Source organism: Zosterops lateralis (assembly GCF_965231275.1).
Source record: "Zosterops lateralis genome assembly, chromosome: 31".
Taxonomy (NCBI): domain Eukaryota; kingdom Metazoa; phylum Chordata; class Aves; order Passeriformes; family Zosteropidae; genus Zosterops; species Zosterops lateralis.
In genome coordinates this window covers 5,318,594-5,344,166 of record NC_139791.1, presented here as the reverse complement: position 1 = coordinate 5,344,166, position 25,573 = coordinate 5,318,594, and the positions used below count along the sequence as shown (strand labels likewise).

Here is a 25,573-nt window from a genome sequence, read left to right as displayed (position 1 = left end):
CCACGACTGATGCCACCCTTGCCTGCAGAAACAGATGATCCCACTCCTGTTTGTCTGGATATTCAGATCTTTTGGTGCAGGCTGCTGCCAGTCTAACGTGACCAGATCTCCTGTAGAGGTCCTGTAGAGTCCCTCTAACAAACCTGCTGGTGTCCCCCTTTTCACCCAATTACATTCAGGGGTTACAAACTCCCAAGGGTCGAGCCCAAACCACTGGGGAGAGGGACCCCTTCCAGTCGTCTTGGTATGATTAGAATGATTGTAACCAATGCACTGTCTATGGCAAGGCACACTAAACAAAAAGCAATTCCCACAGCAAAAACATTAAGACAAACAGCACTAACCTAGAACAGCATCTATCACACAAACCCTAAAGGCAACATTCACAACAAAAGCATTAAAACAAAAAACTGTAACAAAAACAAAAACAAAAACAAACAAACAAAAAACCCAAACAAAACAAAACAAACAAACAAACAAAAAAACCCCAAAAAAACCCAACAACCAAACAAACAAAAAAACCACTTTATCAAATTAACCCTAAAGACCTCACAACAAACAATTCTTATAGAAAGCACTCCATCAAAGTAGAATGCAAAAACTCTTAAGAACAGAACTTCTGGCAAGAAACACTAAACAAACCCTGAAAAAACCTGCAGTAAAAAGAAAATATGGACAGTAAAATGCAAAGAGTTCAAAGAGTTCCCTCGTGCACATAGTAAGGAAGGAATATATATATAAGCCGTAGATTGATGCAATTATGACTTTGGACACAATATGGCAGTAGTACCTCAACAATACAGCACAGCCCCCAAACCCACGGTCACCTCACACAAACTTTCAGACACCCACAGAACCAAACATGAAACACATCTGAACTTTTAAAAAACTTCCACACACAACCAAATAGCAGCAATAAAACAGCAATTCACCCCCAGAACCTCTTGCGGCCAATCCACAGCCAGCAAACCCCTCCCCGCTGCCTTTCCCTCAGTCAGTGGTTCCTCCCGCTGGCCGCACGTCTGACCCAGCGGCTGCTTGAGACCAAACCCACCAAGACCCTTCTTGTGTGCCCAAACCTCTCTGGGCAGCTCACCAGTGGTCTCTACGGGGCCTCTTTTTAAAGAAATACAAACAATTTCTCCACTGTTCAGGAGGTCATTGTCTCTTCCAGTGAGCGACCCGAGAAGTGGAATTCCTTCCAGGGAAAATCCTGGGGCACCTTAGGAAGTCTGCTCCCACCAGCCAGTCCTATGGCTGGGCAGAGAACATCCCTTCGTGGTTGCCAAAAATAATACACAGAAAGACTCTAAACTCGGAGACAAAGTGAGTTTTAAAGGAGGTATGTGATTTATTCAGCACTGGGTGCAATGTGGGACAGCTCCCAAAGGCAGGTGCAGCCCCTCACTCACTCACGTTCTCTTTTAACCTCTACAATGTTACGTATGCATCAAGTTTCACAATATACTTGTGCATATTCATTCTGTGGCTCCCCCCATCCACTTCCTATACTAATTGTTTTATCAGTCCTTGGTGCCTGTGCAGTTGTCTCTGGTGGTTGCCTCAGGGGTCTCAGAGATGAAGGAGAATAGTCTTCCTCCAAAATGAACTTCTGACCCCGCTGCCTTGTGCATGCCCATTGATCCTCTATCCACAGTCCAGGCTACAAGGCCAGTTCTATCTGGTCCTGGGCTCCCAAGGCATCTCACTATCTCAGTATCTCTGGTAATCCTGTATTCATGTCTTCTGTTTTGGTAAGCAATCTCCCATATCAGGCATCTTTGCATTCCTCCTTGCTGTTCTTGCACATGGTCCTCTCTCTTCTTTCAAAGACCAGCAATACACATCATCTGAATGCATATACTTTAATCAATATATTCTAATTTCTAAGATTATTATTCTCTAGTTTCCAATCCCATATTTCACTAGAAGACAATTGAAGGAAGACAAAGAACTCCCCAGGGCTTTCTGTATTTTCATGAGCCCCACGCTGGATTTGGGGCTGAGTCCAGGAGCCCCAGGCACTGAGACAAGGTTGAAGAACCTGCTCAAGGAGTCAGAAGCAAAAGTCCAAGTCCCTTGGAGCATCCCTGGGCCCCAGGGAGGGCAGGGAGTGCCAAAGGCTCCCCAGGGACTGGTGAGAGCAGATCCTTGAGGGCAGGATTGCAGGGAGGCCAAGGCTGTGAGCAGGGAACTGCAATGCTGAGCAAGGCCTGGGCTGGTTGGAGGCAGCAGAAAGGCCAAGGGCTGAGCCCAGGGCTGGGACAGCAGGGCCTGTCCCTCGCGGGTGGCTCGGGGCTCCCAGTGGGGCACTGGGATGGCAGGGGCAGCAATGACAAATGTCCTCAAGCTGCAAGCCCTGGCAGCCTCCTCAGGGAGGGGCCAGGCAGAAGCAAAGTGCAGGCTTTCCTGAAAGGAAAGTTCCTCCTGTGGGGCCTCCAGAGGTGCTGCCAGAGCCCAGGGGACAAAGGCCTGGGTGCCTGTGGCCCTGCCAGCCCTGCCCAGCCCTTGGCCATGTGTCCTGCAGGCTGTGCCCCCTGTGCTGCTGCTGCTGTGCCCTGGCCGGCTGCACACGCCCATCTCGCTGTCCCCCCAGCATTTCTCAGCCCAGCATTTCTGTGCCCTCCCTGGGCTCCCTGCACCCAGCGCTGCTGGCTCCTGGCACACAGAGCCAGCCCATGGCCCAGCCTCACGCTGGGACACCTCCTGCACCAAAATTCTGCCCTGCCAGGGACTTTTCTTTTTCCTCAGCTCCAGGCTGAACCTTCCAAGCTGCACTTTGGGGAGGTTTCCTTCTCTTCCCACTGCCAAGGAAAGCTCTGTCTGCTGCTGTTCACAAACACAGAAGGGCTGGTGGGAGATGTGCTGGTTGGAGGTACAGTGACCATGCAATTACTGAATTTTTAAATATTCTGTGAAAAAAACGAGGCACATTAACAAAACTTCTACACTGGACATAGAGAGAGAAGACTTTGTCCTATTCAGGATGCAAATTTGGCAATTGCCAAGTCAGGTACTGATTTTTTTTTAAGGAAAATAGCCTGTAAGAACAAGGGTGTCCAGGAAGCATGGACACACATCAAGAAAGAAATCTTGAAGGAGCAGGAACAGTTAAACTGTATGCCAAAAAGTAGCTGGCAGGGAAATTGACTAGACTGACTGGGTATGGAGCTGTTAAAAATGGGCGTAGATAATATTTTATTCCTTAAAATTCTATTATTAATCAGCTCTTACAAGGGTGGCTCGAGGGACGGGCAGACCTTCCGGGTTCACCCTTGAGGAGGAGGATCTTGGTCAGCTCTGCAGCTCAAGTTGCTATAGAGTCGGGAACTCCTCCTCGGGGCGGTCCAAGGAGTTCTTCTTTTCGTTGGGTTGGTTTGGGGTTCTGCTTTTTCTTGTGTACTTTTTAGGTTACAGAGAGTTACAAAATATTGTTCATTAATACTTTAGGGTATACACGCTTTAGTACTGTCTTTTGTGGGTTTAAATTTTACATTGATTTATTTTTATAGGGATTTTTGGTTTTAAAAAGGGTCCCAGGTTACACCAGGATTTTTAATTTACGTATTGGTGGCACGGGGTCACTCTGGGAGGGGGTTATTTCACAATTGGTGCTGCTCTACTTCATGGCGGCAGGAGGTCCTGTTGGGGACGGTGGTGGGAGCAGTGAGTGGGTGCCGTGGGGGGATCGGGCCGGCAGCCCGGGGCAGATTCTTGCCGACTCTGTTACGGGGAGGGGGGGGCACACCGGCAGCAGCGCCCCGGCGGCGGGAGTCGGGCTTTGGGAGCGGGCCGGACTGGGAGCAGGGGTTCCCTGCACCGCCGCAGCGGGCACTTTCACTTTCAGTTTTACTCCGGCGGGAGTGGCGCGGGTCAGGCTGGCTTGGCAGCCCAGGGGTTTTGCAGCGGGAGAGCAGGGATGGGACGTCCCAGCCACGCCGCAGAGCGGGAGTGGGCTGGGATCTTGTGGGGGGAGGGGGCGGCAGCTACGAGGCCACGCGGGCTCTCCATGCGGGCCGGGAGCAGTGGTGGTAGTGGGAGCGCGAGCAGCCACCCCCATCGGCAGAGCCACGCTGGAGCGGCGGTGGTCGTGGGAGCACGGGTCCGGCATCTGTGGGGGGGCTGCTGCAGTTTGGCAAGTGTGGGGGGCTTCTTCTCTCTTCTTCGGCTGCTTGGGGGACTGCGGTTTTCAAAGAGCTCCCCCCCTTTTTGCTTACCAAGGTGGCTTCTCATTGTTACATTACAATTTTAAATTATAAACATTTAAAATATTAATACACCTATTATACAATAACCAAGGGTTTTAACAGTCTAAATTCAATATATATGTACTTAGGAGCCTTCTAATTTTCATTTTCTTCAGAGTTTTTGGGGGGAATTCAGGGGACTAAAAGATGGTGCATCACATTTGGAAAAAGGAACAGTGAACTCAGGAAATGTTTCAGGATGTTGTTAGATTATGCAGAAAGAAAATTAGAGAGATGAAAGCTCAATTAGAACTTAACCTGTCTGCTTCCGTGAAGGATAACAAAAATGTTTTTATGGATACATTAATGGCATAAGAAGAGACAAAGACAACTCCATTCCTTATTTGAGGGATATGGTTACCAAAAATGAGGAAAAGGTTGAGGTACTTAACCCCTTCTTTGCCTCAGTTGTCAACAGACAGGCTGCCCTCAGGACAAGTGCTCTCCTGAGCTCGTAGATGGGCACAGGGAGCAGAAGAGCTCCCCTGGAATCCAGGAGGAAGCAGCTGCTGACCTACTGAGCCACTCAGATGCTCACAGGTATCTCTGGAACCAGATGAGATCCATCCTAGGGGGATGAGGGAGCTGGTGGATGAGCCCCCAAGCTGCTCTCCATCATTTCTCATCAGTCCTGGCTCCCCAGGGAGGTCCCAGAGGACTGGAGGCGCCAATGTGAGCCCATCCCCAAGAAGGGCTGGAAGGAGGATCTGGGGAACTCCAGGCCTGTCAGCCTGACCTGGGTGCCTGGAGAGGTTATGGAACAGATCACTTTGAGTGCCATCACAGGGCACCCACAGGATGGCCCAGGGATCAGAGCCAGCCAGCGTGGATTTCAACATCTGCATTGATGGTCTGGATGAGGGGATTGAGTCCACCATCAGCAGATTTGCAGGTGACACCAAGCTGGGTGTGAGTGTGGATCTGCTGGAGGGTAGGAGGGCTGTGCACAGGGCCCTGGACAGGCTGGATCCAGGGCCCAAATCCAGCCATGGGAGGTTGAACAAGACCAAGGGCCGGGTCCTGCCCTTTGGCCACAACAACCCCTGCAGTGCTCCAGGCTGGGGACAGAGTGGCTGGAGAGTGGCCAGGCAGAAAGGGAGCTGGGGCAGTGCTGGACAGCAGGCTGGACATGAGGCAGCAGTGTGCCCAAGTGGCCAAGAAGGCCAATGGCCCCTGGCCTGGATCAGGAATGGTGTGGCCAGCAGGAGCAGGGCAGTGATTCTTCCCCTGTGCTCAGCCCTGGTTGGCAGCACCTGGAGTGCTGTGTCCAATTCTGGGCCCACAATTTAGGACGGACATGGAGGGGCTGGAGTGTGTCCCGAGAAAAGCAACAAGGCTGGTGAGGGGTGTGGAACACTAGTCCTGTGAGGAGTGGCTGAGGGAGCTGGGGTTGTTTATCCTGGAGAAGAGGAGGCTTAGGGGAGACAAGGTGGTTTTAGGGCTCAGGTTGGACTTGATGATCTCCAACGTATTTCCCAACCTTACTGATTCTGTGATTCTCTGAAACTACCCAAGAAGCAGTTGCAGGATGAGCCCTGGGCCTCCTCTTCAAAATGTCCAGCAGCCCAGGTCCCTCAGCTTCTCCACACAGCCCCAAAGCCCATCCTGTCAGTGCTGCTTCTCATTGCCCAGAACAGGGAGCCCCACAGCCAGCCACAGCAGCCCAGATGTGCCCCCCTGGCCTGTGGTGCCTCTGGCAAGGGAACAGCACCAGGCACTGCAGGAGCCTGCAGACAATTCCTGAAGCACTTGTAGGATGATCCTGCTCCCCAAGGGACATTCCCATGGTGTGATGCTGTTTGTCTCCAGCCTGCCCAGGGCCACCCTGCGGCTGCTCACGGGGCTTTTCTGTGCTGAGCATTGGCCTGGGCATGCTCTGGAGAGAGCCTGGGCAAGGAGCCTGGAGACCCCAGGCCCTGCCCTGAGGCGTCAGCGCTGCCCCAGCAGTGCCCATGGCCTGTCCCTGCTGCAGTCCCGGCACTGCCACCCCCAGCCCTGTGCCCGGCCCCGAGAGCCCTCAGGCCCTACAGCAACACCAGGGCCAGGAGGGCAGCGGGGCAGGGCCACGGGAGCAGCACTGGCAACACCAAGGGCTGCTGGTGCTGGGCACAGCTGCTGTGCCAGTCCTGATCTGCCCCCAGCTCTGCACACAGACATTGCTGCTGCAGGCCCAGAGAAGGGAACAAAAAGAGGATGTCTGCATAAAACTCTGCTGGGAGATCCTTTATTTCATTTAAAACTCCTGAGAGCCCAGCCCCTCATTGATGAAGACTGGGGCCACAGCAAAGGTTGACAGAAACAAACAAGAAAGGACACAAATAATGTTGTTGCTTTGTGAACATCAGTGAAAACGAAAACGAAGAAAAAGAACCTGACAACCAAAGCAAGAAGTGATATCAAAGATTACTTTTATTTCAAATGATTTGCAGAAACTGGCCAGCAGTTTAGTGTTTCTGCAATTGTCCAGTGATCAGTGTCCACACTGCAGCCTTGAGCTCCTGGTTCCTCAGGCTGTAGATCAGGGGGTTCAGGGCTGGAGGCACCACCGAGTACAGAATTGACAGGACCAGATCCAGGGATGGGGAGGAGATGGAGGGGGGCTTCAGGTATGCAAAAAAGCCAGTGCTGACAAACAGGGAAACCACGGCCAGGTGAGGGAGGCAGGTGGAAAAGGCTTTGTGCCGTCCCTGCTCAGAGGGGATCCTCAGCACAGCCATGAAAATCTGCACATAGGAGATAACAATGAACACAAAACAGCCAAAAGCTAAAGAGACACTAACAGCAAGAAGCCCTAGTTCCCTGATGTAGCTTGAGTGTGAGCAGGAAAGCTTGAGAATCTGTGGGATTTCACAGAAGAACTGGCCCAGGGCATTGCCATGGCACAGGGGCAGGGAAAATGTATTGGCTGTGTTCAGCAGAGCATGGAGAAAGCCACAGGCCCAGGCAGCTGCTGCCATGTGGGCACAAGCTCTGCTGCCCAGGAGGGTCCCGTAGTGCAGGGGTTTGCTGATGGACACGTAGCGGTCGTAGCACATGATGGTCAGGACAGAAACCTCTGCTCCCATAAAGAAGAGAAAAAAAAACACCTGTGCAGCACATCCTATGTAGGAGATGTTCCTGGTGTCCCAGAGGGAATTGTGCATGGCTTTGGGGACAGTGGTGAGGATGGAGCCCAGGTCGGTGAGGGCCAGGTGGAGCAGGAAGAAGAACATGGGGCTGTGCAGGTGGTGGCTGGAGGCCACGGCACTGATGACGAGGCCGTTGCCCAGGAGGGCAGCCAGGGAGATGCCCAGGAAGAGGCAGAAGTGCAGGAGCTGCAGCTGCCGCATGTCTGCCAATGGCAGCAGGAGGAAGTGGCTGATGGAGCTGCTGTTGGACATTTGCTGTGTCTGGACATCCCAACTTGCAGAAGGAGGAATGACAGTGGAATTTGAGGAGAAATTTCACACAAAAAAATCAAAGTCCTCTCTCACAGACCATTTCCTGCCACTAAACACCTCCCCCTTGTCTATGTGTAGGAGAACTTCCTTCACCTTGGTTGCTGGAGCCCTGATTGCTGCTGGCCAATGTTCAGTGAGGAGCCAGATTTTGACCTGCAGGACACCTGGGAGTCAGCCCTGAGCCCCAGTCAGTGCAGGGGAACAGTGAGGGCAGGGACCAGTCCTGGTGTTTGAACTTGGACAAAAAATCTCTTCCTAAGGCACGGGAGTTGCCAGGGTGAAGGGATGGGAATTTCAGGAATCAGAATGAGAGATTCTGCTGCACCTAGGGAGAACAGAGAGCCCAGTGAGACAGGAGGATTGTCTCAGGTTTAGTGCAGACTGAGAGGAGCTGCTCTGTCCCTCTCTCCTGTTCCCAGCTGCCCTGGACTTGCACCTTTCTGAGCTCCACTCCCGTGTTACCCTGGAAAGCCTGGAGACACTGCTGAGAGCAGAGGGATCCCTGGCACACAAAGTGCCTCCTGCCTTTCCCAAATTCAGGGACAGTCAGCTCATTCCCAGCCTGCAAGCCTGCCCTGCCCAGAGCTCCCCAGGGCAGAGGGAGCTGGGACACCCCATTGCTGTGCTCAGCCTGCACAGGAGGAGCCCAAGGGCTGGGCCTGAGCCTGCAGCTGGAACTGCCATTCCCAGAGAGCCCGTCAGCAATGCCAGGAGCACCTGGGCAAGGCAGAGAGAGAGCTGGGCCCTGAGGAAAAGCCTTTCTCTGCCCAGCCCTGCACAGCCCCTCCCAGGCAGCAGCAGTGCAGGACAGTGGCCCTGAGGCCCTGGTCAGCAGGGAATGGGCACATGGCAGGAGAGATGCCCTTCATCTCTGGGGCTGCTCTGCTGGCCCAGGAGGGGACTGAGGGCCCCGAGCCCCTGGGCTGAGGGCTGTGCTGGCTGGGAGGGGACACAGGAGCTGTGCTGCTCAGGGCAGTGTGTGCCCTGCAGGGCAGGGCTGGCAGGTGCCACATGTCCCCTGCAGCAGGGCTTCCCTCAGCACTGCCTCCCTCCCTCCCTGCCCACGGCTCTGCTGCTGGAGCTGTCCCAGCCCGAGCTGTTCCTGTGGGCCTGGGCTCCTTCCCTGCCAGAGCTGCCAGAGCCCAGCCCAGCCCCTGGGCCAGCTCTGCCCTGCAGCTGCTCGGGGCTGCAGGGATTAAAGAACAGCTCCCCCAGGCCTGGGCACCATGGAAAGGTGCTGGTGGATGGATCTGGAGACTGGGGAGGTGGAGGCACTTGCTGAGGTTCCCAGGAATCCTCAGTGTGATGGTTTAAGAGTCTCAGCCCCTGCTCTGCCCTGCACAGTTGAGTTTCCATTTCCAGCACACTTAGCCAGGGAAAAGTAGGAGCACAGATTGAGAAAATGAGAGACTCAAGCAGGAAACTGCTGCCCTGAATTTGCTCATGAAAAATCACTTCAGAAATTACCTGGGCATGAGCTGGAGCTCTGAGCAGCCCTGGCACACACAGCACCCTCTCCACAGCAGCAGCACCTGCCCTGGCAGGAGTCACTTGTTGCACCCAGAGCTCCCCTACACCATCCATGGGAGCTCCCAGGCAGGCTGAGAGCTACCCCTGGCAGGTGGCAGATGCCCTGGCCTGGCCAAGAGCCCTCAGGGCTGCAGCACCTGCTCTGCACCACAGCCCTGGGCAGCCCTGGCTGCAGCCCCAGCCTCAGCCCCTGCAGCCGTCCCTGGCAGCAGGAGCCGTCCTGCCCTGTCCCTCTGACAGTGTCCAGGGCAGCCCCGCTCTGGAGCACATCCTCCCCCAAAGCAGAAAGGGCAGCAGAGCCATCTTTACAGTGCTGTCAGTCCTGTCCTGGGTCAGCTTTAGGAGATCCCTGCAGCTGGAGTCTGTCAGAAGTGGTGAAGATTTCTCCATGAATAATCTCAGAATTGTTCTTCCAGTTTCTTTAAGCCTCTGTCTGCCTCACTGTTCTCAGGTACCTGCAGGCAATGTCCTCAGCCCTGCTGGGCTGGGAGAGAAGCTGCTCCTGAGGAGAAATGTCTTTTTGTAGCTCTTCTTGTTTACCAGAAGCTGCCTCTGTGCCAGGAGCCCAGCCCAGCTCAGCACCACAGACACAGCACAAGGATTTTAATAACCCACTTGGAGGGTTAGTCCTGAGTCCCTGAACTTCAGTCTCTGAGCACCAATTAAACAAACCTTTCAAGAATTAAAAGTTAAAATTAACTCCAAATTTTCTTGAAGTTTTAATGGGTCCCACTGAGGGACACAACTGAGAAAGTTTCCCCAGGCTCCAGTTACAGCAGAACACTGCAGGCAGTGATGACAGGTGGGGACAAACAAGGGAAAGGTGTCTCTGATGCTGAGCAAACCTGGATGTGTTTCAGGAATGCCAAGGGCCAAGGCCTGAGCCCCAGCCCCTGCCAAGGCACATCCTGTCCCTCCCTCAGTGCTCAGGGCTCTTCCCAGGCCACTGGGATGTGGGGATGTGCAATGCCAAGGGCAGGACCATGGGGCGGCCCCTGCCAGGCTGCTGAGCAGGGCCAAGGAGGCAATGAGGCCCCAGGGCTGCAAGGGTCACTTGTCTCCTGCTGATGGCTCAGGCCCAGGCCCAGCAGCCATGGCCCAAGTGCTGCAGGAGTTGGCTGTGTCAGGGCCTTGCAGCTGCTGCCCATCCCTGTGCCCTGTGCAGCCCAGGCTGTCCTACGGTGTCCATGCCCTGCGCCTCTGTCCCTGCAGGCTGTGGTCATCCCCCGGCTGCCCCACCTGGCTGGGCCCTTCCTTTGCTGACAGCTCTGCCTCCTGCCTGCCTCTGCCTGGCCACACAGAGCCTTGGGCTGCTCCAGACTCCTGCTGGGGGATGTGTTGCACCACGGCCCTGCCCTGGGAGAGAAATCCTTTTCCCTCATTTTCCCAACCTGGGCCTTCCAAGTTGGCCTTGCCATTAATTTTTTCTTTTCTGGCTGTTGTCTTCTATGTCAAACGGATCCACCATCTCTTGAAACCACCCTTCAAGCACTCCCAGGGATCTTGTCCTCAGTCTCCACTCCACTGAGCACAGAGCTCCTTCGTCCCTATATAGTGGTCATGTGCTTGAGGCCATGGGCACCCGGACAAGAAGGACAGTTCTTTTCTATAGGAGAGAAACCACAGGACCCCAGAGTTTTGGAGGCAGATGAGATGCACTTATCTGATGCCAAAGCAAGCCAGACCTGTCTGTGCTTGCAGCATTTTTTTGAAAGCCAGCCTTGGATATATGGGGAGTTTTGGAGGTGAAATTCCATTTCAGCTGTGGGTGTCTGGTCAGAATGACAATTCTTCTCCACAGGAAGGAAAGGGCAGGCCTCCAGTGTTTCAAAGGCTGATGAGATTCAGCCCCAAGGTGGCCAATGACAGCCAGACCTGTTTGTCTTGGCTGCTTTTGTCTGGGAGCAATACTTAGATAGGTGAAATTTGGGAGGCATCTGGACACAAAGGACAGTTTTCCATGGGAAAGAAAGTACGGAGCCTCAGTATTTCAAAGGCAGATGAGATCTGGCCATCAGGAAGCCAAGAGAACCTAGACAGTCCTGGCAGCTACTGTCTGGGAGCTATCTTTGGATATAGAGAATTTTGGAGGCAGATTCTCAATCTGTGCCATGAGCACCTGGACTTGAAATGTGTTTTTTTCCACAGAAAGAAAAGCACAGCCTACCCAGTGTTTTGGAGGCAGATGAGATGTGGCCCTAGAGGACAAGGCCAAGCAGAGCTGTCTGTCCTGGCAGGTTTCATACAGGAACAATCCTGAGATATAAGCAAATTTGGAGGCAGAATCCCAGTTTTGGCCATGAATCCCTGGAGGAGGAGGACACTTTTTTCCCACAGGAAGGAAGGCACAGATCTCCAGGGTTTCAGGAGATGGGAAGCAGCTCTCAACATGCCAAGGTCAGCTGGACCAGTCAGGCAGCCCCCAGAGGCCAAGCCAGCCAGACCTTTTCCATGTTCTTGGATCCTTCGGGCTATTGCATCATCACAATTTCCTCTTGGTTCCATGGGACCCCATAGTATCACAACAGAACTTTGTTCCCATAGCGTCCAGCAATATCACAATGATCTCCTTGGTTCCACAGTGTCACAAGGCCCCTTGCTTCCATGAGGCCTTGCAGTGTCAAAATGGTTTCCTGGGTTCCATGGGACTGCACAATGACACAACGTGCCATTGGTTCCATGAGGCCACAGAGTGCCACAATGGCCCCTTGGTTTTTTGGGCTCCCCAGGATCACAACAGCTCCTGAGTTCCACAAGGCCTGGCAGTGTCCCACTGGCCCCTTGCTTCCATGGGAACCTGTAGTGTCACAATGGTCCCTTCCAACCATCGTGACTGGCAGTGTCACAGTGGTTGCCTCAGTTCAATGAAGCCCTGTGGTGTCACAATGGCACCTTGGTTCCATAGGAACTCAAAGTGCCAAAATGGTCTCTTTGCTTCCACGAGGCCCTGCAGTGTCACAATGGGCTCCTTGGTTCCACAAGGCTCTGCAGAGCCCCTTGATTCAACAAAGCCTCAAAGTGTCATAATGATCTCCAGGATTCCATGAGGCCCCACAGTGTCACAAGGCCACCTTGATTCCATGAGGCCCTGAAGTATGGAATGGCCCCTTGACTCCATTGGGCTCCTCACAGTTACATGAGTTCTTAGTTCCATGGAGCCCTGCAGTGTCACAGTGGTTTCATTGGTTCCGTGGTGTCACACAGTGTCACCATGGCCTCTTGGTCCCATGAGGCCCTGCAATGTCACCATGGTCTCATTGGTTCCACAAGGCCCTGCAGTTCCACAATGGCCCTTTGCTGTCACAAGGCCTTCAAGTGTCATTATAGTCTCAGCAGTTTCCCTGCTGTTTCACAATGGCCTCCTTGGTTCCATGATGCCCCATCATGTAACAGTGGTGTCCTTGGTTCCACAGCATCCCAATGTCCCCGTGGTCTCAGGGAGCCCCACAGTGTCACTGTGATCCCCTTGATTCCATCAGGCCCTGCTGTGCTACAGTGACCCCTTGGTTATACAAGGCCCTGCAGTGTCACAATGGCCCCTTGGTTCCAGTGGGTCCTGAAGTGTCACAATGGTCTCCAGTGTTCCATGAGGCCCCACAATGTCACAATGGACATTTGGTTCCATGAGCTTTACCACTGCCAACAACAGTCTCCTTGGTTCCACAGTGTCACAAGGGACCCTTTGTTCCATGAGGTTCAGTAGTGTAACAGGGACACCTTGATTCCATGAGGTTCTGTAGTGTCACAATGGACTCCTTGGTTCTGTGGCCCTGCTGTGTCACAATGGACCCTTTGTTCCATGAGGTTCTGTAGTTTCACCATGGTCTCTTTGGTTCCACAGGGCCTTGTGTCAGGATCCACAAATATATGTGGGGAACCTGATGGTTCATTTTAAGGATCTCAGAGCGCAAAAGACACAGCGGGGGACAACTCAGTTTGCTCAATCAAAAATGCACCTTTATTCAGTGCCAACAAATGTGATAGTGGAGAAAGAAAATAAAGAATAGTGAGAAAAAGAGAAAAAGAGAGAAAGAGGGGAAGGGGATTATGGCTACCAATGTGGAGGGACGAGTTCTCGAGGCCTAGAGATGCCCATAGACATGATCTTCTCAATTGAGGTGATCACAAAAGTGAGTGGGGGTCTCCAGAGTTTTTGTAGGTTGGTTAAAGTGGGCACCAAAGCGAAGGGCACAGAACCAAGGCAGGAACAACCTGTGTTGAGGTTGGATGCTCAGGAACAAACTGCAAACTGTACCTCTGGTATGGACAGACCAGTTTGGACAGGCAGCCTCGACTCAGTCACTGTGACCAGTTCCAATGTTCTTGCACTCCGTTCTCATGGAGATGCACACCAGTCCTCTGAGACTTGGCAAACGTTCCACCTCAGCCAGGCCAGGGGCTCCCTTCAGAGTCTGGGGTCTCAGTCCTCAATCATCGGAGACACTTGTGAGGCATATCACATCCTTGGACAGACTCTGACACAGACCCCTGATCATTTCTCCATAATCATCAATTTCCATGCAGCACTCAGACTCATCGAATTTCCACACACACCTCCCTCTTCAGCTAACAGGTAGTCTAATGTTATGCAGTTTTGATACACATAGGCCCACATTTGGGGATGTTGTCTGGCTAATAATGCAAGAGCATTTGATGTGTGGTTTGATACAATTTCTACAACAGACTTAAGTCTTATTAACGTATTCAACAGGTAGATTGGGGTCCTATATCCCCAACTGCCATCATGGGCCCAAGTTGCTGGGCCATAATATTCTATTATTCTTTCTGCTGGCCATTCTTCCTCCCCCCACCTTTGACTCCTTCCTGCTGTGGGAAGTTCTTTCTTCAATCCTCTTTTCTTCCTGTTTAATGTCTCATAAAGGGGGGCTCCCAATAAATGACTCTCTCACCTGGGTAGTGGAAAGAAGACAGGCCTGATCATTCCCAAAGTAAAAGATCCTTTCCACCTGCGGAGTAACTCACTATAAGCTTTCTTACCACAGATCCAGTATATTCCATCTGGAGCCTTCCACTTTATATTCACATTCCCAGGGTCCTTCCAGAAATCTCTTAAATCTTCCAAAGATTGGTAAGGGTTAGCTCTAGAGCTTTTATGCCAGCACAATCTAATTGAGTCAATCCACTCACAACCTTCCTTTTTTATCCGACTCCAATACCTCGTCAGGGGTTCAGGTTGCCAAATTTTGGGTTTGTTATTTGAATTCATTGCTAAAGTGGATATACAGGGAGTGTACCCTACTACTTCAGTGTATTCTCTCCCTTCTCTATTAATACAAATCATCTCAATTATTTTCTGATCTATAATCCACCCTTCTGGTCTCTGCATTGTTTTGGAAATTTGATCACTATCCCATTTTAGCAGTTGTTCTGGACACAAACTCTCACGTTTTGATGGCCACTTTTCAGCTGACTTAAGTCCACCACAAGTCCAACAATTAGACAAACCTAGTTCAGTTGCAATCTCCTGCATTAAGTCTATGAACAGATTCTGATTAGAAGCAGGCAGACCCCAGTCACTATTTTTTTTTCTTATTGCTTATAGTGCTGGCTTAAAGTTTTTAACTTTTTGTTGTGGTTTGAAAGCAAAACTAATGAGAGGCTCCAAGTCAGAAATATAATTTAATAAGAAGAAAGGTAAAAAGTTAAAAATAAAATAAAATAAATGCAATAACACAAAGGATCACTGACAGAGTCAGAATACAACCTGAGCAGGATGGTGGAAGCAGTCCAGGTGAGGTGCTCTTCCTGAAGCAGTGATCCTGTAGAAAGGTCTGGTAGCTCTGGTCCTCTGGGAATCCAGTAGGTAAGTGCTGCTTGCACTGTCCCAAATACCAGCTTATATCCAGGTGAGAATGCTTGGCTCCTCCCCCTGGGCAGAGCATCTCACAATGGGATGACGAGTTGTGAAATGTGTCCTTGATGGCCCATTAAACAGAGATAACCCCTGGAGGGAGTTACCTGTGACTCATGGGCCATTAGCAGGAGACACCCCAAAGGCCATTAGCAGAAGACACCCCAAAGGCAGGGGCTTGGGAAAACACTAGCCCACCTGGTTTCAACAGTTCATGAAGATGGTGATAGAATAAATACTTTGTGTGCATCCTACACTGCAACCCAGGACATAATCCACCCCTTATTCTATTACCATCTAAATCATACCCAAATCAATACATTCTTACAAAGATATGCATACACATAGAGAATAAAATGTTACACACTGTTCTCACTTAAAATTAAGTCTCCCTGTGGTACACAATGGGTTCCCCCATCTTTCTGCATTACCCACCAAGTGTGACCAGGTCCTTGAGCAAAGACAATCCCACAGATGGGTCTGCCTTTTTCTGAGGCGGGAATAATCCAAACAGTCTTCCCTAAAATGCCTTTCATATGTACTGCAGGGACTTTATCTCCATCCACTGTGTGCAAGGGTTCAGACTGGGCAGGACCACCTCGATTAATAGACTCTCGGGTGTTGACCATCCAGATAGCTTTGGATAAGTTCATTTCCCAATTCTTGAAGGTCCTCCCGCCAAGTGCCTTCAGGGCAGTCTTTAGTAGTCCATTGCACTGTTCAACTCTTCCGGCAGCTGGTGCGTCATAAGGAATGTGATATATCCATTCAATACCATGTTCTCTGGCCTAGGTGTTTATAAGGCTGTTTTCGAAATGGGTCCCACTGTCCGACTCAATTCTCTCAGGGGTGCCGTGTCTCCACAGGACTTGTTTTTCCAGGCCCAGGATGGTGTTCTGGGCAGTGGCATGAGGCACAGGGTAGGTTTCCAGCCATCCAGTGGTGACTTCCACCACGGTCAGCATGTAGCGCTTTCCTTGGTGGGTTTGGGGAAGGGTGATGTAGTCAATTTGCCAGGCTTCCCCATACCTGTACTTCAGCCATCGTCCACCATACCACAGAGGCTTCACTCGCTTGGCCTGTTTGATTGCAGCGCAGGTCTCACAGTTGTGGATGACCTGGGAGATGCTGTCCATAGCAAGGTCCACCCCTCGGTCACTGGCCCATCGGTATGTCGCATCTCTTCCTTGATGACCAGAGGCATCATGGGCCCAAAGAGCTAGGAACAGTTCTCCTTTGTGCTGCCAGTCCAGATCCACCTGTGATACTTTCACCTTGGCAGCTTTGTCCACCTGCTCATTGTTGCGATGCTCCTCATTAGCCCGGCTCTTGGGTACGTGTGCGTCCACATGTCGAACCTTCACGATCAGTCTCTCTACTCAGGCAGCAATGTCCTGCCAAATATCAGCGGCCCAGATGGGTTTTCCTCTGCGCTGCCAGTTGGCCTTTTTCCAGCGATTCAGCCATCCCCACAGAGCATTAGCTACCATCCATAAGTCAGGGTAGAGATAGAGCCTCGGCCATTTCTCTCGTTCAGCAATATCCAAAGCCAGCTGGACAGCTTTAAGCTCTGCAACCTGGCTCGACCCACCTTGTCCCTCGGTAGCCTGTGCAACTTGTCGTGTGGGGCTCCAAACTGCAGCTTTCCATTTCCGGTTAGCACCTACAATTCGACAGGAGCCATCAGTGAAGAGAGCATATCGTCTTTGAGTCTCCGGTAGCTCATTGTATGGTGGGGCTTCCTCGGCACGCATTACTTGCTTTTCTTCTTCTTCAGACGATAATCCAAAATTCTCACCTTCTGGCCAGTTTGTTATAACTTCCAGAATCCCAGGGCCATTTGGGTTTCCAATACGGGCACGCTGTGTGATGAGAGCAATCCATTTACTCCATGTGGTGTCAGTGGCGTGATGCGTGGAAGGAACCTTTCCCTTAAACATCCACCCCAGCACTGGTAATCGGGGTGCCAGAAGCAGCTGTGTTTCAGTGCCAATCACTTCTGAGGCAGCTTGAACTCCTTCATAGGCGGCCAAGATCTCCTTCTCTGTGGGAGCGTAGTTGGCTTCGGAGCCTCTGTAACTTTGGCTCCAGAATCCCAATGGTCGGCCTCGAGTCTCTCCAGGCACCTTCTGCCAAAGGCTCCAGGACAGACCGTTGTTCCCGGCTGCAGAGTAAAGCACATTCTTCACATCTGGTCCCGTCCTGACTGGGCCAAGGGCTACTGCGTGAGCAATCTCTTGTTTGATCTGAACAAAGGCTTGTTGCTGTTCAGGGCCCCAGTGGAAATCGTTCTTCTTGCGGGTAACCAGATAGAGAGGGCTCGCAATCTGACTGTACTCAGGAATGTGCATCCTCCAGAAGCCTAGGGCACCTAGGAAAGCTTGTGTTTCCTTCTTGTTGGTAGGTGGGGACATGGCAGTCATCTTGTTTATTATCTCTGTGGGGATTTGGCGACGTCCATCTTGCCACTTGACTCCCAGGAACTGGATTTCTTGAGCTGATCCCTTAACCTGACTTCGTTTAATGGCAAAACCAGCTTTCAACAGAATTTGGATAATCTTCTGTCCTTTCTCAAAGACCTTCCCTGGGGTGTTCCCCCATACGATGATGTCGTTGATGTACTGCAGATGTTCTGGAGCCTCACCTTTCTCCAGTGCAGCCTGGATCAGCCCATGGCAGATGGTGGGGCTGTGTTTCCACCCCTGGGGCAGTCGGTTCCAGGTGTACTGCACACCCCTCCAGGTGAAAGCAAACTGGGGCCTGCACTGTGCTGCCAAAGGAATGGAGAAGAAGGCATTGGCAATATCAATGGTCGCATACCACTTTGCTGCCTTGGACTCCAGCTCGTACTGAAGCTCTAACATGTCTGGCACAGCAGCGCTCAGTGGTGGCGTGACTTCATTCAGAGCACGGTAATCCACTGTCATTCTCCATTCTCCACTGGACTTATTGGGCTGTTGAAAGGTGAATGAGTCTTACTGACCACCCCTTGGCTCTCCAGTTTACGAATCATCTCATGTATGGGAATCACAGAGTCTCTGTTAGTGCGGTATTGGCGGTGGTGTACTATTGTTGTGGCAGTTGGTACCTGTTGTTCTTTGACTCTGAGCAGTCCCACAGCAGAGGGGTCATCTGAGAGATCAGGCAAAGTATTCAACTGTCTGATGTTTTCTTTCTCAACTGTGGCTATCCCAAAAGCCCAGCGATATCCCTTCCGGTCTTTGAAATATCCATTCCTGAGATAGTCTATGCCGAGAATGCATGGGGCCTCTGGGCCAGTTGCGATGGGGTGTTTTTGCCACTCGTTCCCAGTTAAACTCACTTCAGCCTCTAATACAGTCAGTTCCTGGGACCCTCCTGTCACCCCAGAAATAGAGATGGATTCTGTTCCTACATACCTTGATGGCATCATGGTACATTGGGCCCCAGTGTCAACCAACGCCGTATATTCTTGTGGGTCAGATGTGCCAGGCCATCGGATCCACACAGTCCAGTAGATCCGATTATCCCTTTCCTCTTCCTGGCTAGAGGCAGGGCACCCCTATTCCTGGTCATGGCATACATTGTTCTCCTCCTGTACGTATGTTTCTGAGGTCCCTTCCAGAGGATCAGTCATATCATCATTCCTGTACCGTCTGGAGTTCTGAGAGACTGGGGCAACCTTGATTCTAGATGGGCTTCTTGTGGTAGGTGTTCCTCTTTTCAGTTCACGTACCCGGGCTGCTAAGGAGGAGGTGGGTTTTCCATCCCACTTCTTCATATCTTCTCCATGCTCTCGAAGAAAAGACCAGAGGTTACCCCGTGGTGTGTATCCTCTCTCCCTGGCTGGGGGACGCCTGCTCCTAATGGCAGAGACTCTCATCGGCTCTGGTGAGATATGGTAAATTTCTTCCTTAAGTTCTTTTAATTTCTGATGGCCTTCTTCAATCAAGCTCCGGACTTGCTCAGCCAGTCTTGTTTCCACAGACGAGACATGGGTGCGAACTGGGGCGATGACAGTGTCCTCGTAAATTCTTAATTTATTAGCCAAGACACCCACCTTGTTCTCACTTTCCCTCCATTGCAGTGTTGCCAGGTAACGTGAGTGCATCTCTGGTCCAAGCTGTGCAAGTCTCAGCCACATCCGTGATGTGCACTGGACATCATCTGGGTTTTTAGGAAATCTCTCGTTTTTTGAAAAAATGATCTCCAGCACAGCCAATTCCCTCAGGCGTTGGATACCTTGTTCTATTGTGCTCCATTTGCCTTGGTGCACTTGGAGGTCTTCTTTACAAAGGTATCTGTCTTTCACACTTGTCAGCAGTCGCTGCCAGAGGCTGAGAGGTTCTTGGGTTTTCCCAATCCCCTGGTCAATGACCGCATCCCGGGACAGCGATCCCAGTTGCCTGGCCTCAATTCCATCCAGAATGGTGTCATTGGCTGCAGCGTCCCAGATGCGGAGCAGCCAGGTCAGGATGGACTCGTTGGTCTGGCGGGTGAATTCCCTTTGCAGGTCACGCAGCTCACCCAGGGATAGAGAGCGAGTGATGATCTCTATCTCTGTCTCCTCTGCTGGCTGCGAAGGTCCTGCTGCATCCTCGTCAGTCACTATGCAGACTGATTTGCTCCTTGACTTCTTCTGAGTGGTGGCAACTGCTACTGGTTTAGGTTGTTCCAGTTCAGTAACGGTTTGTGTGGAGATGCTGACGGCACCTTTGGTTCTTTTCTCCTCTGTGACAGTCTGCGTAGATGTGGACACTGTTGCCTCACTTTTGGCTTCTTTCTCCTCTGCGATGGTCTGTGTAGATGAGGACACTGTTCCCTTGCCTTTGGTTCCCTTCTCCTCTGCAATAGTCTGTGTAGATGCTGATGCTGTTGCTTTGCTTCTCTTTCCCTCTTCCTCTTCCTCAGGAACACACTGTATCACACCAGGTAGTGTTTTGTTCCTAAGTATGGTGCAGAAAAAACAAAGGGCTGTGCAGAGAAGACAAAGCAGGACTAACAACTACATGATACTGTCCTTGGCATCCAGAGGGTACTCAATATTTTCAAAAACTGCTGTGTGATGCCTAAAAAGCTGAAAAAAATCATTCTTTACTCCTCCCCACAGGGGCTGAGTGAGATTGTTGAGGCCCCAGATGTAGCATCCTAGACCAGAAAATGAATCCAAAACTGGGTATATATTCTGAATGCTGTTCATTGCCTCGGAGTTTATCAAGCAATGGACATAATATACCAATAAGGCAATTTTAGTACCATACCCTGGTCTACACAGGAGCATTAAGACCAGCAGATAGTGCCCCATGTGTGGAAAAATATAGAGAGATATATATAAGACACATGTAAGCATGTTGAGCATCATAGCAAACATGTGTCTTCTCAAATACAAAACTGTAGTTCTGACTTTTCTCAGTGCCTCTGGCCCCACGTTGGGCACCAAAAAATGTTGTGGTTTGAAAGCAAAATGAGTGAGAGGCTCCAAGTCAGAAACACAATTTAATAAGAGGAAAGGTAAAAAGGTAAAAATAAAATTTAAAAAAAAGTGATAACACAAAGAACCACTGACAGAGTCAGAATACAGCTTGAGCAGGATAGTGGAAGCAGTCCAGATGAGATGGTCTTCCTGAAGCAGTGATCCTGTAGAAAGGTCTGGTAGCTCTGCTCCTCTGGGAATCCAGTGGGTCAGGGCTGCTTGTACTGTCCCACATACCAGCTTATATCCAGGTGAGAATGCTTGGCTCCTCCCCCTGGGCAGAGCATATCACAAGGAGATGAGGAGTTGTGAAGTGGGTCCTTGATGGCCCCTTAAACAGAGATAACCCCTGGAGGGAGTTACCTGTGAGTCATGGGCAAGGTGTTGATGGGCCATTAGCAGAAGACACAGGCAGGGGCTTGGGAAAACACTGCCCCACCTGGTTTCAAAAGTTCATGAAGATGGTGATAGAATAAATACTTTGTGTACATCCCACAGTGCAACCCAGGACACTTTGTCTTTTCCTAATTTTCTTCAAAGACATCCATGTCCCAAATCCCAGAAACTAAACAACTCTTTCCATAAACTACATTTACTATTTCACACTCAGCATTTGCTGCTTCCCAGTTATAATATCACAGCAGCTTTGCAATGCACATGGGGCACGCAGGTCTTCATCTACAGGATACACAATACAACCTCCCCTCACACTCCTTACAGCAAAGAAAAACCCAAGATGGATGCCAATCTAGTTTCCAAAGAAAAATTGTCAGGCTACATACAAAACAAGGAATTACTCCTGCTCGTCCCCACCACAATGGGTTCTTAAGTCTTCCCTCAATCAAGGGAAATTCCCAATAGAAAGCCAAATTATTAGTAGTTCAGCTTGAGTATAATCCTCCACAAAACACCCTTTCTGTCCTCTTGTGCCACCAAGATCCAGTCCCCCTGTCACATTCAAAAACTTGTTTGGTTCAAACTGAAACCATTAAAAAGGGCCTGCCTAGACAGCCAGACCCTGTCAGCTCAGGCTCGAGCTTCAACTGCCACATTCAACAGACCAAACCAACAAACACCAACACAACCTGCTAAAAGTTACCAGTTTGCTGCAATTATAAATTTTGACACAAGATGTCAGGATTACTTTAAAAATACACCACAACTCTTAAATCCGTGGTCACTCTCACGCAAGCTGCCTAATTTCACAAAGCTAAAGTCTAAAAAGCATTCATAACTCCACAAATCCCGTGGAAAAAACTTACAAAAATACTATACTGGAGCAGTCTCTCCAATTCTACAAGGAGGGAACTGTCTAAACTCAAGCACTGAGTGTCACAGCAAATACCATCTGCTATGACCAGAAGTACACACACACCACAGTCACAGTGGGGAGAGGTGCCTCTTTACAAAGGAATAAAATATTCACACATGCATGCAGTGCATGCAATATTCAAGCATGCAGTGCTATGCAGGGCTTTAGGCATTCACCCCACTCCCGTCATTCATTCCCAGCCGTGTCAGTCGCCTGAAGACGGAACCGCGGATCGGAACACCTCAAGTGCTTCGTACCCAGGGTAGGTCTCAACAAGTACCTGCACAGTCACTCTCACAGTCAGGACACACTTAAAATGACCACAGAGGATAAAATAGCAACAATAAACAAGGATTTGCCCCAAACTGTTAGCGAATTTTCCTCGAACTGCTAGCAAGCCCTCTACGGCATGACAAATCTTTCTCCTGTACACCAAATCCTGCTGTAACTTGCAGGCAGACAACATAGGCTTGAGCTGAGCTTGGGATGTCTCCCATGACTTATCAACAGTGTCCTGCCCACACGTGCACCTTATTTTCAATTTTTGAACAGATTGTTTTGTCCAGAGTTCTGGCAGTCGTTGTCTGTTCCCAATGAACAATTGGAGAGCAGAGCCCTCTCTCCAGGGAGATCCCTGGGGGTGCCCCGAGGGGTCCATGACCCAAACTGCTCTCACAGCCAAACAGAACCCAGTCCTGCTGTGGTCACCAACTGATTTGCATAAAATCGATAAGATCATGGAGAAAAGACTCTCTAACTAATTAAAGTCAAAAAGTGGTATGCTTTATTCAATGTTGGATGGCACAGGAGTAGCCTGCTAAAGGTGTGTGCACCAATCACAAAGCTCTACCCCTCTATTTATTTACAAAAGTCTTACATATTCATTCAATTACTCAAAACACCTATTCATAGGCATAATCCTAGCATTGCCTATCCCTGCTTCATATTATAATGAGCCCAAAGTCCTTTATTCCTGGGCTCAAAAGTCCTTTATGCCTGCTCAGTTCTTCTCTAAAAATTGGGTCAGTGGATCTTGAAATGGGTCAGTGGTCTTGAAGGATGAAGTCAGAGATGTCTTCCTCAAGGTGACCTTTTTACTTTCATCTTGTTAGTAGGCTACATGACTTCTTGGGAACTGTCCAAAGGATCCTGCTGGGTTCCAATTAGTTTCTGTGTCCAGGTGCAGTCATGGTTTCTTCCATTATCTCAATTGTCCATCTACCTTATTTCCTTCTAGAAACACAACTAAAATGAGCAAGTAATAGATTACCTATGCTCTAGCTTAAGCACCTAATAATTAACTCTATCACTTCGTCTCTACTCTTCCAACTTAAATCCTAATCAATATAAATTGCTTCTATCCCTTAGCTAAAATCTTAACTCTTTAATTTCTTAACTCAAGGCACTGCGGGACACTGCAGACAATTCCTGAAGCACTTGGAGGATGATCCTGTTCCCCAAGGGACGTTCCCATGGTGCCAACTCAGGACCTGAAATGGGGAGTGGGGTCAGAGAGGGAAGGGCAAACAGGGATGGGCTGTTGGAAGCAGAGGGGACAGGGATGGGTAGTAGGAAGAAAACTGGACCAGGAAAGAGAAAAGAAAGCAAAGGTGAAGAAAAGGAAATTCCCAGGGAAGTTTCGGGGTGGCTGCCAGGCAGCCCTGGCTCTGAGTAACAATGTCTCCAGTGGGAAAGGAAACTCACAGCTCATGGGAACAAACTTTCTGGGTGACTTCAGAGGCCACGACAAAAGTGAGGAGTTTCCCTCCTGTCCCCCAGCCCTTCCTGGCCCCAGGGGCTGATGGCATTTGTGCTCCCTCAGGTTCATCTCCCCACACCAACACCATGGGGGTGCTCAGGCCTGCTCTGGGCACTGCAAACAGGGGCTCCTGAGCCAGTGCTGCCCTGTCTGTGCCTGCAAGGATCCTGCACCTGTATGAGCTGGGGGAAAGGCCAGGGCTGCAGAGGGGGGATGTTGTTGGCAGGTGCATGAGGATGCTCTGGGACACTGCCCTGGGGAGTCCAGTGCAGTGGGGATGGATCAGCCCCTGCTCTGCTGCTCCTTCCCATCTCCCCCAGGGCCCTTGCAGAGCCCCAGCCATGCTGTTTGTCCCCTGCCTGCCCAGGGCCACCCTGGGGCTGCTCACGGGGCTTTTCTGTGCTGAGCATTGGCCTGGGCGTGTTCTGGAGAGAGCCTGGGCAAGGAGCCTGGAGCCCCCAGGTCCTGCCCTGAGGCATCAGCGCTGCCCCAGCAGTGCCCATGGCCTGTCCCTGCTGCAGCCCCGGCACTGCCACCCCCAGCCCTGTGCCCAGCCCCGAGAGCCCTCAGGCCCTACAGCAACACCAGGGCCAGGAGGGCAGCGGGGCAGGGCCACGGGAGCAGCACTGGCAACACCAAGGGCTGCTGGTGCTGGGCACAGCTGCTGTGCCAGCCCTGATCTGCCCCCAGCTCTGCACACAGACATTGCTGCTGCAGTGACAGAGAGGGGAACAAAAGGAGGATCTCTGCAGAAAGCTCTACTGGGAGATGCTTTATTTCATTTAAAACTGCTGAGATCCCAGCCCCTCAGTGACGCAGACTGGGGCCAAAATAGAGGTGGAGAGAAACAAACAAGAAAGGGCCCAAATAATGTTGTTGCTTTGTGAACATCAGTGAAAACTAAAACGCAGAAAAAAACCCAAAAACCAAAGCAACAAGTGATATCAAAGATGACTTTTATTTCAAATGATTTGCAGAAACTGGCAACCAGTTTAGTGTTTCCCGAAATTGTCCAGTGATCAGTGTCCAGACTGCAGCCTTGAGCTCCTGGTTCCTCAGGCTGTAGATCAGGGGGTTCAGGGCTGGAGGCACCACTGAGTACAGAACTGACAGGGCCAGATCCAGGGATGGGGAGGAGATGGAGGGGGGCTTCAGGTAGGCAAATATGCCAGTGCTGAGGAACAGGGAGACCACGGCCAGGTGAGGGAGGCAGGTGGAAAAGGCTTTGTGGCGTCCCTGCTCAGAGGGGATCCTCAGCACAGCCCTGAAGATCTGCACATAGGAGAAAACTATGAACACAAAACAGCCAAAAGTTAAACAGGCACTAACAGCAAGAAGCCCAAGTTCCCTGATTTTTGAGTGTGAGCAGGAGAGCTTGAGGATGTGTGGGATTTCACAGAAGAACTGGCCCAGGGCATTGCCATGGCACAGGGGCAGGGAAAATGTATTGGCTGTGTGCAGCAGAGCATTGAGAAAGGCACTGGCCCAGGCAGCTGCTGCCATGTGGGCACAAGCTCTGCTGCCCAGGAGGGTCCCGTAGTGCAGGGGTTTGCTGATGGACACGTAGCGGTCGTAGCACATGATGGTCAGCAGGGCAAGCTCTGATGAAAGGAAGAAGAAAATTAGAAACACCTGTGCAGCACATCCTGTGTAGGAGATGTTCCTGGTGTCCCAGAGGGAATTGTGCATGGCTTTGGGGACAGTGGTGAGGATGGAGCCCAGGTCGGTGAGGGCCAGGTGGAGCAGGAAGAAGAACATGGGGCTGTGCAGGTGGTGGCCGCAGGCCACAGCGCTGATGACAAGGCCGTTGCCCAGGAGGGCAGCCAGGGAGATGCCCAGGAAGAGGCAGAAGTGCAGGAGCTGCAGCTGCCGCGTGTCTGCCAATGGCAGCAGGACGAAGTGGCTGATGGAGCTGCTGTTGGACATTCCTTCACTCTGGGCATGGTAGGCTGTTGAAAGAA

General features: G+C 51.1%; 3 protein-coding genes across 3 annotated transcripts in view; 1 reads left to right on the top strand and 2 right to left on the bottom strand.

Annotated features, from left to right (window-relative positions):
• Positions 1-25,573, top strand: part of LOC310920762 (olfactory receptor 14J1-like) — a gene marked incomplete at its 3' end in the record, with an annotated part of 1,005,486 nt that overhangs the window by 504,691 nt on the left and 475,222 nt on the right. The gene's annotated exons all lie outside the window — the stretch shown is intronic.
• On the bottom strand, positions 6,692-7,627 carry LOC310920766 (olfactory receptor 14J1-like; the record flags this gene model as incomplete). The annotated part of the gene is made up of 1 exon (XM_083880822.1): positions 6,692-7,627. One exon carries the CDS (start codon positions 7,625-7,627, stop codon positions 6,692-6,694), a length of 936 nt encoding a protein of 311 aa, XP_083736948.1.
• LOC310920765 (olfactory receptor 14A16-like) lies at positions 24,570-25,538 on the bottom strand (the record flags this gene model as incomplete). Its single annotated transcript, XM_083880821.1, has 1 exon — positions 24,570-25,538. One exon carries the CDS (start codon positions 25,536-25,538, stop codon positions 24,570-24,572), a length of 969 nt encoding a protein of 322 aa, XP_083736947.1.